Genomic DNA, 14,896 nt, shown 5'->3' with positions numbered 1-14,896 from the left:
TTGAAGACGTATCACTCTCCTGCCAATAGTGCTCATCGGTGCATTATGACTGAAAGAATGCATCAGTCAGGTGATAGCAATAACTCCCAGCCCTCACTCGAGCAACGTGTTGAATACACATTCGAAGACGAAGATCCCAGCAATCGCCCGCCGTATTCCCGGCCGTCGCTAGATGAATTTGGCGAGATCAAATGGGGCGCGCATTGCCAGTGTGGCAAGATTTCATACAAGTTGAGACGCGAGCGACCGTTGAAGGCCAAGTTTTGCCATTGTCGTGGGTGTCAAGTTATGCACGGCGCACCCTTCCAATGGGCAGCCATTTTCCCGAAGGAGGACGTGCGATTTGATAACGGAACGAACGGTCTGTCATTCTATGCAGCCCGAGAGAAAAATACAAAATATCAAACACCCACTAAAGTCTCTTGCGCTGTTTGTCGGACTCCCATCATGGATGAAGGGCGCAACATGTGCCTGTTGTTTCCGCAATTGATTGACTTTTCCAGTTCACCGGAGGAGCAACGGGAGCGGGTTGAAACGTTCTTACCATCGTAAGTCTTATTTATAGTTTCGTTAGGGCATTGTGACTAACAATGATGATAAGGTGCCACATCTTCTATAAATACAGGTTGCGGGATATTCATGATGGGATTCCTAAGTGGAGTGGGATTGACGAGGAAAGCGAACGTCTGGATGATAGTGGAAACCCCCTGGACGTTCCAAGCGAGTAACAGCTTTCCAGTGCAGTCTGAAATACTTTAATTCTCCAGTACCGGTGCTCTCATCTTCGAGTTTCCAGGTTACCTTTGATTTTTTCTTATCTAACGGATGATATTGTACTTAGGGGCCAAGACATAGCACGAATCCATCATTCATAGCTTAATCAGATACATGCGAGAGCTTGTTTCGGTTACGCGCAATCAACATCTCATGGCTATCTTAATTCAATATTAATTGATCTATTTCTGAATTCAACCGTGACGAAAAGATTAGAAAAAACACTCCCCCAGGTGGCGAAAGATGGAGACTTTCGGCAATGCCAGTCAACTTGTCATCGACCAACGTAATTCACAAGCGAGGGGAACACCCCAATCAAAACGCGTCAATTTATTAGACTATCCTTCTTCAAGTAACCACCATGCCACCAATTCGCTCTTAAAATTGTCAAAATCTAACAAATCAAGTGGAAGCCCATATATAATATTAGGCTGTGCTGTAATCCGTAAATAGGTAGGTTAAGTCAATCCACCTAGAGTTTGGCTGAAAAGAAACTCCCAGCGGGATGTCAACATGTGCATCTCCTGCAAAAGTCGGAACGGCATTCATGATGACCCCCCACCTATCCGTTGAAAGTATAGGAGCAGTACAATATTGTACAATGTCATAGCTGTTCAAGTATTTATCCAGTCGAGGTAAAACCGCGTTTAGCGCTTTGCACTCCATCTCAAATGGATCTGCTCGGCTGAGCCCAGGATTTTTAACATACCAACTGGAGTCTGACTCCACAGAAGCCGCTTCGTATAAGGCCGGTAGATTTGGATCGATCCCTATGGCGTCAGCAGCTTCATATGCCATGCGCTGACCGATCGCCAGGACTAGGGGCCGGCAGCGAGGGAGAATGTGGTGATTATATTCATCACTCCGGTGATTCCCAATTTTCTATGAAGATTTGTGAGCTCAGTCATGAGTCCTGCTTTGTGTTGCGCCAGCAGGCATTTAGGATTGGTGGGCGCGGGAATTTGTTATCGACTTAGGAGTAGCTCGGTGGCCAGGCCTGTAGCGAATCAATACGAGCGTACATCCAATGTTGAGGTAAACATATGAATAAACAAGACCAATACTTCTCCTTCGGCAATGCCAGTAGCTCGAGTCAAAGACTTTGAAAATGTTTAGTCATGCACAGAAAACTTCCACAAATTGATCGTACCTCGAACGCTGCTATCTGATTATGTGAATACATTCCTTGTGCACCACTTCGTTCAATCAAGTTGGCTAGACTTTTCTGACCATTATGAAAAAAATACATTCTTGGTAATTACCGCAGGTCCATGTCTAGCGCCAGGGTGAAGCGAGCAGAGCTATTGCTGTATAAATGAGTAATCCAGTTGGAAAATGGTTCCATGATAGCAATCTGCGCTATAGTATACAAAATTGGAAGCTGCTGGTTCCGAAAGGCAATGATCGGTGAACGCTCGCCGTGCATTCCCTGCTGGACTGTCTGACCTTGGCTATACCTGCCCGTAATTAAAACAGCAGCCTTGAGAAAAAGAATAACCCACAGAGTCAGAGCGAGTGCACCTGTACCCAGAGGGTTGATGGCAGACAAGTATTGGTCGCGCATATTCATGGGCCTTGCAAGGTCGCCGAGGAGTGCAGTTGCTGGGAGCTGGACGTGATCGAATGAAGTCAGGCCATGGTCGAGCATCTTTCCGCCTGTGATGGAAGGTAGCAGCCTAGATAACATTTTTAGATATAAAGTACTAATTTTAATTATTAATATAATACTAATTATATATCCTCAAATTCTTAGGTGCCCTAGGTTGCATTGCCCCTTAGAGTGGTGAGCTACATATTACCTGCCAATCTTGGAGCATGTGCTTCCTCTGGGGATCTCCAAAGCTGGGAAGTGCGACTTATGCCAATTTCCACCCTCTCTTCGATCCTTTCTTCTGTCGTATCGCTACATACGTATCTTCTTTTGGTTTCTTTCTTCAGTCTATGCGGAGCTTGACCCTTCCAACACTGTCAAGGGCTTTGACCCCTTCTTTTGACCTTCCAGTCACAGATTTATCAATTTTCTTTCTCTCTCTTCCATTCCAGTATTCTACATTAGGACGTAGATTCAATACATTTGTATCTACTAGTAGACGCAGGAACCTTCTTGAAACCTTCCAAAACTACCTATCAATATTATATTAACAAGTACGCATCGGGCCATAAGGATCGATACAAATATTTAGTAGATGCCTTTTATGTCCACTATGCAACTTCATGATAATGATTTCACTATCATTGAATACACGATTAATAAGATTTTGAGTGCTTCAAAGCGACTATGCCACATTGCGATTCTTTCCAAGGTAAAAAGCAGCATTGAAAGATGATTGCTTCCTCTACGAATAAAGGTATGAAAGAAAGTAGTAGGGACTGTGAGGAGCGTTATGGAGAGAAAAATCTTGATGAAGGGTAAAAATGGTCTTGTGTTCGCGTCACGGTATAGACTCGGGTTTGTCGAGTACTACAGCAAAATTCTCAAAATGAACTGCCCCTTGCTAGTACTAGGTGATGGGCTTGTAAACATTAATGTCTGAGGTTGAGAAATCATACAAGACTAAACAAAAGTTCCCCCAAGGTTCCACCCATAATGACTAGTTAGTTAACGGGGTTGTAAATACTTTCTTCAGTTACGGGTACTGTGAATATTACTAGTTTCGTAGTGGTAAAGACAGACACACCCCCTTTATTACGCTGGCAGTGACTATAGGGGTACTAATTTAGGATTCTACTGCATGATTATTGGTTGACCATACCAGTAACGTTCTGTCCTGCACGGTTCCTCTAGTACTATGAGACGGTTCAAGAAGACATACTCCTAATGTACCCCTATTGATTCTCCCACCATCTTCTAAAAGCTACCAATTGTATGGTTATGGGTGGTTTATTCATTGCCAGTCCGACCCGCATGTTGTCAGGCGTGCTGCCATCGATTCCCCACTTCGTTAACTAGCCCCCTCAAGGTGATTGGCTACTTGATATGCGGGCGGTGACGGACGCTGTTCGCTCAACGTACGACGTACTCCGTTTGCCCCCGTACATTTATCCTGACCTCCTATATCTCCCTCGCTTCGAACTGGTTAGGTCAGTGAGCCACATTTCATACCAAGTGTAATTATGCTTGCTAATTCGCATTCACCACCGCCCCCACCCGAGGACCAACAGCCGCCTTGAAGAGAATCCGAAAAGGGATCGCAACTGTTGGGAATGTATGTACTCACCTATAGGTAATTTCTATCATTTGATATAGTCGTCTTAACCTGAATTCAATATAGGTAAACATCGTAAGGTTCGCTGTCAATATGTCTCCGATGGCGATTCCAGTTGTCGCGAATGTCTGGCCAGGGGAACGGTTTGTCTCAGCCAAGATTTCTCAGAACCTGAAAATCTACGCGAATCAGACCGCGCATCACTCAATGATCGGCTAGGCCGCGTAGAATCCCTCCTAGAGAAAGTTCTGCGGCGATTGGATAACCTTGGTGAGAAACGAGAGCCGCCAATGTCACCACCAATAGGGACCGTTGATAGCAGCAATCCGAGCTCCGGCACAGCTATTACACCTGCCAATGAAAATGCCCCTGTTTTACCACTTTTCGACAATGGAGTGGTATGGATTACCCATTTTGTTTCGCATAGAAATTTCACGCTAATATTAAAATAGTTAGGCTTTCAACCATCAGACGCCTCTCCGCCGAGTATCACGCTTTATGGCACGATGAATCACGAGTGGGAGAAACTCCGTCACGGACTCTTAGCCCTCCTACCGTCATATAGTACTTTGAAAAGACTAGCGGCCAATAGCTGCTGGTGGCTGGTCCGAGCCCAATGCTTTCAAGACTACGAAGAATCACTTCTTCCGTATTCACTAGCTTCTTTGTCAAACCACCACCCTGTTGTCATCGCCAAGGCTCTATTGTGGGTGGTCATCTGCCTACAGAACTCCCACGGGGATTCGCCGTTGATTCATTGGAGCTTCCCTGCCCTCCAGCAGAACTCATCACATAATGCGTCAACATTGTCGCACATTCGATTAGTTCTGATGAGACGTTGATAAGTGGCATTGACGGACTAGAATGCTTAGTTCTCCAAGGAATATTCTACAACAACGACGGGAAACTACGAAGTGCCTGGCTATCTTATCGACGTGCTCTAAACGTTGGTCAAATCATCGGACTTCATCTTCTTGCCCTAAAGAGGGAGCATGATTCCGAATCTGTATCGCGGGTAAGGCATATATGGAATCACATAATACATGCAGATCGGTATCTTTCCTTGATCTAGGAATGTATCATGGCATTACCGATGTGGCGTTGGATTCGCAGCGCGTGCCTAGCGAGACAACTTCTTACTCTATGGATATCCTTTGTCGCATTGCTGGATCAATAATCGAACGAAATCAAAAATTTACCACAGTCACTCCCCTAATGGCGAGAATGACGCAGACCATCGATTCAGAGCTTATGTCGGTCGATCCTCCAGAAGTAGCAGAAGAAACCAGTATTCCTAGCTCAGGAAAGTCTATACAACGAGCTTGGGGGTATAATAAACTCATGGCGAGGCTATGGTATTATCAACTTATGGCATGGCTACATCTGCCACTTCTTCTCGAGTCTGGAACCCATAGGCGGTACGACTACAGCAGGCAAAGTTGCCTCGAGGCATCCCGGCACATGAGTACACGTTATATTTCCATGCGCCGGCTGACTCCTGAAAGTTTCTGCTGCAAATCGCTTGATTTCCAGGCTTTTACTGCGGCTGTCACTCTTATGATCAATATAATAAGACCAGGTGGTCGGCCCCAGTCCAGTCCGAACGATTGGCGCGCTGTTGAAAACGTCATGGAGACTCTGGAGAAATTGGCAGAGGGACAACCACCTGACAAGGTGGCAACTCGAGGATTTAGTGTGCTACGCACATTGAAGAATGTTGCTAAGGGCGAGAGACCATCACAATCTGCCAACTCGGCAGGGCTCTCGACTGAAGATCGCCAGTCCAACCGCATCAAAGTCGACATTCCGTATTTCGGTACTATTTTTCTTGATTGTGGTATTCAAGGTGCAGACAAGCAATGTCCTGATTCCCTTCCAGCACAACTGCCTCGGCCATCATTTAATATGGCCCTTAGCGAAAGTTCCTTGCAAGCAGAAATCCTTCCTTATTCGAGCACTACACAGGGTCCACTCACGGATGGAGCGCCTTGGCCTTGGCCAGAGATTCGCATGGAAACGGAAACCGCTGATATTGGGACTTTTGACCCGGAATTGACGACACTGCCTCCGTTCCTATCGGAGTTTAGAGACAATTGGGACCTAGGTTTGTAAATCCTAGAAGTATCTGAGTGAGTGGTAAAGATATAAACAGAACAGTAGGCGAAAACATAAAACATCGTCAGAACTCACTTGCATATGGCAGAACCCTTTGCACTCACCTCATTTGTTACCATCACGTGGCTCAGAGTACCTTATTTAGCTGTCACGGCCGCCTAGACTTAATGTCAGCGCGCTCACACAATTCATTCTAGCTAAGAGCCATGACCAGCCTTCCTTATTGACGATATAATTCGTTGGGTAAAACTTCAACTACAGCAGGAAGCTCTATTTGGAATTCTAATAGCTATATGCTACCTAAAGTAAGGGATAAGCTAAAAGAATGGAAGCATCTATCTATTCCTCTGAGTATTTGTTTTCTATTCAGTAATTAAGTGATACAGTGTCACTGTGAGGGATCTGAGGGTGCTTGTTACATCGTTATTGCATGAGATATTGGTATACTTCCTTTTATAGACGAACAGAGCCGTTCTCTGATCACAGGGAGCAAATGCATTCATTCAGTGAGGCGATAAAAACATGGCGTGGTTCCTCTTTCTTGAAAGGTGCATTGGTCCATTCCAAAGCCGTATGGAATAAGATTACTTGGTCTACTTTCCCCCCGAACTACCTTAACCACTCTATTCGCGTAGAGTTATTGGATCACCATAACCATTGATCTCCTATATTATCTGAATCGGTACCTCTCATCCATATTCACTTCTACCGCAGTACAGAAAATGCTAATGTAACGTAGACCTTCCCATTCATCAATTAGGCTCTATCAAATTCTACCCGATCAAAATGCGCTACGCGAGTCTCGCTCTCGGGTTACTACTTCCTCTCACGACGTCCGCTGTGGAAGTATGGCTGGATGAAAAAAAGGTTGACACTTCTCCACCTGGTGATCACTGAAACCAACGAATGCATTGCTGTGGACTATGAATGCTGGCGGGAAGCAGATACATTTGACATCCGAGGTTTAAAGGAGGGTCAACGGTTTGGTGTCTATGATGACACGAAATGCACAGATGAATACGCCCGTTATGTAGAGGATGGCTTTTATGTCGCTTGTAGTGATGGGTGCAAAGCTGTCTATTTATTCAGCTCTTGAAATGAATGAGAGGCATATTTAGTCTACTAGACAAAGGAAACTAAAAATATGACTTTAGTATTGTTGAAAGAGAATTTCATTGCCTTGATATGGGACTTAGTCTAGACTTTCTTGGGTTTATTATATTATTAGGTTCTATAGGAATGATTAAGTAAAGTAAGTCAAGTAAGTACTACCAGCTAGGTCTTCTACTAAGACAATAGTACTATATTTATACCACCTAGTATAATCCTACTAGATCCACCTTCAGTCCTTGGTACTATTGTTAAGGAAGTATAATAGCTGGGCGAGAAGGTAAGAATAATAGTATTGGGTAGAATACTGCAAAACTAATTCTTAAAGAGGGAAAGAGGAGAGTCTGCTTCCTCTTCTAGATAAAATGTGGTTCCTAGGTGATTCGCATGCTTATCGGAAAGGTAAGTCCGCCATACATGGCTACCTAACTCCATGCCTCATCACTAAGGCATTCTTATCTTGTATAGCATAATGGTAGCGAAGAGAAACATTCAATCCATAAATTTAAATTTCATAAATGTTTCAGGTACTATGAGTATTGAATCAAGAGGTCTCTTACTAATATTTTCATCTACGTTAGTCTCAAAACGCCTTAGCAATTACCCTTCCAACCTCGTCTACTACTGGCTTTATCATCATTGAGAAGTGATTGGCGTCAATGACCTCGAAACAGAAACTTGCCTGGTCAAGCAGTTGATCCCATCCATTCTGACCGAAATTCTTTCTCTCATCTAAAAGCCAATCCATGACTTTAGGATCTCCTTGCCCACGGATCGGCCGTGGATCGTCAGGATTTTGACACACCCCTTGTCGGGCCCAGATAAACAGAACTGTAAGCATTTTGACTGAATCCCCACGCAATTTCTCTGGACGATACGTATCAAGGTTGCGGATCATGGCCTCAAAATGCGGGATGAGATAAGGCGGTGATTCTTTGCGACCTGGCCCTCGGTCTCCAAGCACATGAATCGAGTCAAAGAATCGAAACAGTTTAGATGGAATCGGCTCCAATGCGACTGGGCATGGTGAATCGATAAGGATCAGTTTGTTGACTACCTCGCCAGCGGCGCGTAGCTGCACTGCGGCTTCGTATGCAAGCACACCACCAGCTGACCATCCGCCCAGATTGTAAGGGCCTTTAGGTTGACGGCGACGTACTTCATTGAGGTAAATAGTCACAACTCCAGGAATACCACACATCCAATCTTCTGGCGTTTTTAGATATGGACAACCAAGCGAGTACACGCAGACTTGGTCTGAAATTGGAGGTATGGGGGCGTAGGAGGTTGCAGAGCCTGATCCGTCCGGAAAGAAGAAGATCGTTTCTGAGGACCTTTTAGGGTTACCCTGTAATAGATACGATGGAGAATTGAGAACTGAAGCGAGAGTCGAGGGTGGGTTCGAAACTGGCTCCACCGTCTGCACAATCTTCAAAGCCCGCAAGAGCTCACAGATCGATCCACAATGCGCCATAAGATCTTCTGAGATTTCAATGTCTTCGAAATTCTCTCTGATTGCCGCAGTGATTGATAGGATACTCAAAGAGTCAAGGCCCATGTCATTCAGATGAGTGTCGTCTTTGATCGTGGTTGCATCTACTCCAAGTTCCTGAGCTATCACACCACGAATCCACTCAATAGCCCCACTGGTATGGCTTGAATGAAAGGTCAACTGAGGTTGCATACATGACTCGCTGTTCTTTTCTTGTGATGGGGTATCTGCACCTTTTGTGCTGGAGTTACTGGTCGATGGTGCCCCAATAAGCTCCCTTAGCTGCGCTAAATCTTCAATGTCCAGGAGAAAGTTCGAGTCAAGATCAACACCTAGTTCTTCACGAAGGCGCGAAGTAATTGTCAAAGAAAGGAGGGAGTCGATTCCCAGATCAGCAAATGGAATACCCTCATTCAAAGTGGTCAGCTTGACTCCACACTCGTTTGCGACAATGTTGAGACATTTATCAAGGAAACCTGTGTCTTCAAAAGCATGACCTCGTGAGGTTGAACTCAAGTCCGGACGTATAGCCTCCACCAATGAATCGTTCTTCTTCTGCAAAGGCCCGAGCTTGGGCGCGATCTTGGATGAGGCTGGTAAAAGGAAATCCAACACCCGACGCGGAACACACTGGAATTTGACACCCGACGCCAATCCCACAATACGTTCATCATAAATAATGTACACATCTCCTTCTCGGATATCTCCTTCTCCAGAGCGCTCCATGCGAACATATGTGCGATATGCTTTGGCATGTTCAATTGGCTCGGCGAAACGTAGAGATTCCCATCCATGTGAAATATACACATCTTTGTCCGAGTTAAATTCGTTGCTGTTGACAATGAAGCCAGAGATGTGGCACAAATTGTCAATCCAACGTGGATCCATGTAAAAGTCTCTCGCTTCTTCCTTAGGTGTCTTGAAAGAGATTTGTGCTACTCCTTCAAATTTGCCCGAGTCGACATATACTTGGTCCATGCCGCGATAAGTGTTACCGTAATCCACAAGTGAGGCGAACAATCTGTAGGCCAATCTGGATTGAATACGATGGATGCTGGAATTCATGGGATCTTCCAGTCGTTTAATCGCCTCGAGAACCAAGGGAGCCTTGCGATTCCATTTTTGCGCCCATTTTCTCCGACTGCCATATTTAACAATGCAAGTGGCGTGGATAACTGCACCCTCAGAGGATTTGAACTGAACTCGGATCTGATTGCCGTCTTTCACTGCTATGATCTCCAGATTTTGAGGGATTTGAGGATCTGTATGAAGAATAACGGGTTTTGGCACACTCATTGATGAGATATTGATACCAATTGGCTCCACGTCCGCGTGATTTTGACGACGAAATCTTTCAGCGAGGGTCATGCAAATTTCCGCATATAAGACCTAAAATAAATGAGGAATTTGTTATCATCCATGCATATATATGAGAGTAGTCATAGGTTATTAGACAGTCATACCGATGGACATAGCCCTGCACCATTAACCAGATGCCCAAATATGAGCTCGCGAAGGCGCGGGTGAGAAAGGTCTGTTCTTGCGACTAGTGTTATTTTGTCGTGATCTTGTTTCTCTCGCATTATTTTATGAACAGTCAATGTGTATAAGTCAGGCTCGGGCTGCCCAGTAAGGCTTTTGACCGTAGGTCCTCCTTTGGTGAGAGCCCAGTCATTCTCGTAGGCAATCCAATAGCTATTGCGCACTGTCAGCACTATTATATAGTACATTCCCATAGGCCAGTCAGCTACTCACTTGTTTAAATCAAACGAATATGCTGGAAGTTCCAACAACTCATTGCGCTTCTCAAACTCCCGATGGTATTCATTCCAGTCAATATTGAAACCTTCATTGCTTAATCTTGCAAGAGTCGTGGACAGTGTATGCCATGCATCTTCACCCTCTTTCAGTGACGGCAGAGCATTGTGTTCTGGCCCTAAAATAGCCTTGAGCAACCCGCAGCAAATAGAATGATTTCCAACTTCAATCCATGCAGTCTTATCGTCAATGACAAGATCTTGTTTGGCAGAAATGATTGCTTCATGAAATTTGACCGTGTTACGCATATGGCGAGCAAAGTAGCTAGGTTTAAAATCACTCTCTTGAGATAGGCGACCAAGTACTGACGATATATATTTGACTTTGGGTGGTGCGAAGTCAACCAATTGTGAAACAGCATTTTCAAACTCATCGACAATTGGATTCATTTGGTCGGAGTGAAAGGCGTAAGGTACGTCCAAAATCTTCGTCCTAAATCCTTGATTCTTTAGTAATCGGGAAATTTCATCGACCTTTTCTCGCGGTCCTGCTAACACAGTTTCATCGGCACTGTTCTCACACGCGACACTAACTCCATCTCCCTGGTCGATAATTGCCCGTATTTTAGACGCGTTGGCTCCTTTGATAGCAAGCATTATGTGTGTATCTTTTTGACAATGCTTTACAATGAGTTGAGCTCTAGTTCCCGTGGCTCTTAGAACCTCCTCTGGAGAGATGACACCGGCTGCATAAAGTGCAGGGTACTCGCCCAGACTATGCCCAATGACAGCATCGGGTTTGAGCCCCCAGGAAAACAACAGATCGCTGATAGCCATTTGAAATGTGACCATGCAGAGCTGAGTAGAAACGGGGCTACCAATTTCATTCTGAGGTGATGATCCAACGATCATCCCCAGAAAGGACTCAAATCCAAGTGAGAGGGCCATTTCATGGAGAAAGTGGATCCTTTGGCGGAAGAAGGTTGACGTCTCAAATAGCCCTTTGCCAAGCTCTCTGTATTGCTTTCCTTGGCCACTGAAAACAAAAGCAAGTTTTCCTGCTTGGACAGGCTTGAAATTCTGGGTGGCCGCCTGTCGAAGCCCATCCTGCAAATCTGCCATGTCGGATCCTGCAATAGCGAATCGGTGTGAGTGAGACATTCTGCGGGCAGTGGTTGTGTAGGATAAATCAGATAAACGTGTTTGAGGATTGTGGGCCATGTAATCAGCCAATTTGAGCAGACTCGCCTGAAGAGAGCTGAGAGTCTTGCCGGTGACTTGCAGTACCAATGTCTTCCGAGGATCAACTTGAAGGCCACGTGTAATCCTGGGGGCTTCCTGAAGTAGCATTGCCTGTAAATCCAGATTTAGCCGCAAACGAGGCTGGAAGGGTAGAAGCTCAATATTACTCACCGTATTCCCCCCAGCAGCGGAGAAATTGTTCAGAAAGGCTAGGCGATAACCGCCGTCAGATCTTCTTTGCCATGGTATCTGACCCTTTGGGATTCGAATATTTCGCTCTGCCAAATCAGAGGGAAACCTTTTGTTCATAACACCACTTTGAATCCCAACGTGGGGAGGAATGGCTTCGTGCTGAAGCATTTTGAGGACTTTCACTAAAGACATCACTCCAGCCGCAGCCTCTGCATGACCGAAATTGGCCTTCACAGTTCCTACATACAGAGGCTTTGGGCGGACAGGTGCATCTAGAGGTGCGAAGACTTGGGTCACTGACAGCATCTCATGATAGTCGCCAGCTTGTGTACCGGTTCCGTGCATCTCGATGTACTCAACTTCATGCGCGTGTACACCCGCGCTGTCCAAAATCTTTTGGCACAAAAACGCTTGAGCCTCGTGGTGGGGTCGTGTAATAGATGTTGCCTGTGCAGAGTGGTTGGTTCGCGAGCCGAGTATGACTCCGTAAACGTGATCATTGTCCGCGATTGCATCTGGAAGCCTCTTCAGGACTAAAGATGCCACACCCTCTGCTCGACAATATCCATCTGCAGCCTCATCAAATGCTTTACACTGCCCAGTGGTTGAGAGAAAATGACCCCGACTCAATCCTGTAAAGATATCAGGGTTTGTCAAAATATTGACACCGCCAGCGATCGCTGTATCACATTCACCGTTGGACAAGGATGTGCAAGCCACTTGAATTGCTGCAAAACTTGAACTACAAGCGGTATCAACGCTGTAGCTTGGTCCAGAAAATTTGAAATGGTAGTTGATACGTCCAGGTGTGAAAGCACGAATGCCGCCCGGAATGAAGTAAGTATCAATATTTTGGGATGAGTTTATTTCCCGCCAATCATCGCTAGCTTGTCCATAGAAGGTGCCAATACGATCATTCGCCGTTGATGGCGTCCTTCCCGCCACAATACCCGCCATCTCAATGGCTTCGTACGCTGTGATAAGGCCCAGTCGTTGAACAGGATCCATTTGCATAGCCTCACGGGGAGAAACATGAAAAAACTTGTTGTCAAATAGCCCCGGCTCATCCAAAAAGCATCCAAACTGCGTTTTCATTGTGTTGCGAATCTTTCCAGTGGGATCGTAATGGGTGTTTGCATCGAATCTATCCGGTGGGATTTGCTTGTGGACATCCCGACCGTCTCGTAGTACCTCCCAGAACTCTTCGGCGTCCTGCGCAGACGGAAATCGCCCTGAGAAGCCTACGATAGCAACTCTCTCATCTTCTGAATTTCTTGGTGACTCAACGGGTCGATTGAATTCACACAGTGCTATCGCTGAACGAAACGCAAATTTGGGAGGACGGAAGTCATCTTGGTGCATAGACTTGAAAATGAAAACATTGTTCCAGGCAGTCTGACTGCAGGCTTTGGAGACAACATCAAACAATGTGTCAGTGTCCGTTTTTGGAGGCGAGGAACTGGTCAAAAGTTCATGGACTAGCTGGACTGCGTCGACATGATTGGAAAATGTGCCAACGACTGAGTGGATTGGGGCTATTTGACCGCATTGGTTGAAGGCTAGCGACGATATTGGCGAACATATCATTTCAAGCGTATGTTTGGACAGAGTTGAGACATGGCTGTGTAAAGTACTGGATCGTGCTAGCAGTGTCGATGCAAGCTTCCGCTGAAGGCTCAGTCTCAAGACCATCACAGCAAAGCTTGGTCCAAACTCTGCCAACTGGTTGGCTGTTTTCGATAGTGCCAATGATGCTGCAAGCAGGTATTGTTTCTCGCTTGATACGGAAATCACGAGATGATTGCTTCCGGACCATATATATTGGTGGTGGTGGCAATATCTACAAATGTCAGAGATTAAGACAATCCAAATTACCGAGATGCTAGTTGGGAACGCACTGCAGAATGATCGCAATATGGCACAGGTATTGCAATGTCTCTTTCATCAGGTCACATGGATTTCGGGACACATTTTCGATAAGATCGTTAAATGAATAAAAGGATGGTAGCTGGTCTCTAGTTGATGAAGACTGCTGACCGATATCGAGTCGGAGAGCATTGAAGGTCTTTTTGAAGAAAAACCCCAGGCTGGGATTATCATGGACTCGGGATAACTGTCTCAAAGTGGAGAGATAGTCAATTTCCTCATCATCGAGCAAAATAAGATCGAAGTCTGGCATCTTAAATGGAGATTGAAATCGAAAGTTGGAATGAGATCTACAAAAGAGGAAGAAAAAGGGTGAATTCTAACTGACACGAGGAGCAGGGCAAGAAACTCGCTTTATTTGACTAGGGCTGTTATCTGCTATCGAATGCTGCTGCTTACGACCGCAAGTGTTGGATTGACGGGATAATCGATGATTGATTACGTTTATCTAGTCAACGATGACGATCCTGCATATCAGGTCATCTTTGTCACAGAGACCTAGGGCCGATTCTGGATAAATTAGCGATGTCCGAGTATTGTGCACAGGTCATCATCTATGCATGATCATACGATCGATCACTATGATAATTGGTTACGAGAGAGAATCTAGCTTTCCACTGTATTTGGCTTTGTGAGTCCTAGTTGGAGATACTCAGAGATAAATTGATCACGGGTAAATCAGTGTAGTACAGTCTCAATGACAGCATTTTACTTCGTGTCAAGGCAGCCATACTCAGCTATGAACACTGCGACAGGGTGTGTCTAAATGCATCGCTTTGAGTACTATTACGAGTTAGCCACATCTATTCCCTCTTTCCCCAAGTCTTTGCTACAATTAATAGAAGAATTATGCCTGGAACAAATCAAGAGAAAAAAATAATAAGAACTTAATAGCAGATCCATATGTATCGAGAAGAGAATTTGAATATTGGGCTGTAGCACAACAGACTCGCGGAAGTCACAGAAACAACGATCGGTCATCAGTCCCAGTCAGCATGACATGTGACTCCACCTGCAGGCGAAGAATCAGATACTTTCGCTCTGTGAGACCATGGGATCAGCTTATTGCCGTAAACAGTTGA

At 45.3% G+C, this 14,896-nt stretch overlaps 6 protein-coding genes across 6 annotated transcripts; 3 read left to right on the top strand and 3 right to left on the bottom strand.

The window, feature by feature from the left end:
- Positions 1-57: 57 nt before the first annotated feature.
- On the top strand, positions 58-728 carry N7484_002528 (GFA family protein; the record flags this gene model as incomplete). Its single annotated transcript, XM_057112948.1, has 2 exons — positions 58-548; positions 602-728. 2 exons carry the CDS (start codon positions 58-60, stop codon positions 726-728), a joined length of 618 nt encoding a protein of 205 aa, XP_056973088.1.
- A 509-nt stretch (positions 729-1,237) lies between these two features.
- Positions 1,238-2,023, bottom strand: N7484_002527 (acyl-CoA oxidase; the record flags this gene model as incomplete). The annotated part of the gene is made up of 4 exons (XM_057112947.1): positions 1,238-1,246; positions 1,270-1,656; positions 1,797-1,874; positions 1,925-2,023. The coding sequence occupies 4 exons, from the start codon at positions 2,021-2,023 to the stop codon at positions 1,238-1,240; spliced, it is 573 nt and encodes a 190-aa protein (XP_056973087.1).
- A 9-nt stretch (positions 2,024-2,032) lies between these two features.
- On the bottom strand, positions 2,033-2,461 carry N7484_002526 (acyl-CoA oxidase; the record flags this gene model as incomplete). The annotated part of the gene is made up of 1 exon (XM_057112946.1): positions 2,033-2,461. One exon carries the CDS (start codon positions 2,459-2,461, stop codon positions 2,033-2,035), a length of 429 nt encoding a protein of 142 aa, XP_056973086.1.
- Positions 2,462-4,073: 1,612 nt separating this feature from the next.
- N7484_002525 (uncharacterized protein) lies at positions 4,074-4,822 on the top strand (the record flags this gene model as incomplete). The annotated part of the gene is given in 3 exon segments (XM_057112945.1): positions 4,074-4,123; positions 4,135-4,378; positions 4,433-4,822. 3 exon segments carry the CDS (start codon positions 4,074-4,076, stop codon positions 4,820-4,822), a joined length of 684 nt encoding a protein of 227 aa, XP_056973085.1.
- A 382-nt stretch (positions 4,823-5,204) lies between these two features.
- N7484_002524 (fungal specific transcription factor domain-containing protein) lies at positions 5,205-6,092 on the top strand (the record flags this gene model as incomplete). The annotated part of the gene is made up of 1 exon (XM_057112944.1): positions 5,205-6,092. The coding sequence occupies one exon, from the start codon at positions 5,205-5,207 to the stop codon at positions 6,090-6,092; it is 888 nt and encodes a 295-aa protein (XP_056973084.1).
- A 1,696-nt stretch (positions 6,093-7,788) lies between these two features.
- On the bottom strand, positions 7,789-13,475 carry N7484_002523 (uncharacterized protein; the record flags this gene model as incomplete). The annotated part of the gene is made up of 4 exons (XM_057112943.1): positions 7,789-10,086; positions 10,161-10,392; positions 10,453-11,807; positions 11,868-13,475. The coding sequence occupies 4 exons, from the start codon at positions 13,473-13,475 to the stop codon at positions 7,789-7,791; spliced, it is 5,493 nt and encodes a 1,830-aa protein (XP_056973083.1).
- Positions 13,476-14,896: the final 1,421 nt, after the last annotated feature.

The sequence above is a fragment of the Penicillium longicatenatum genome (genome assembly GCF_028827895.1).
Source record: "Penicillium longicatenatum strain IBT 33135 chromosome Unknown contig_2_segment0_segment0, whole genome shotgun sequence".
NCBI lineage: Eukaryota > Fungi > Ascomycota > Eurotiomycetes > Eurotiales > Aspergillaceae > Penicillium > Penicillium longicatenatum.
This window is presented reverse-complemented; position numbering and strand designations above follow the sequence as displayed.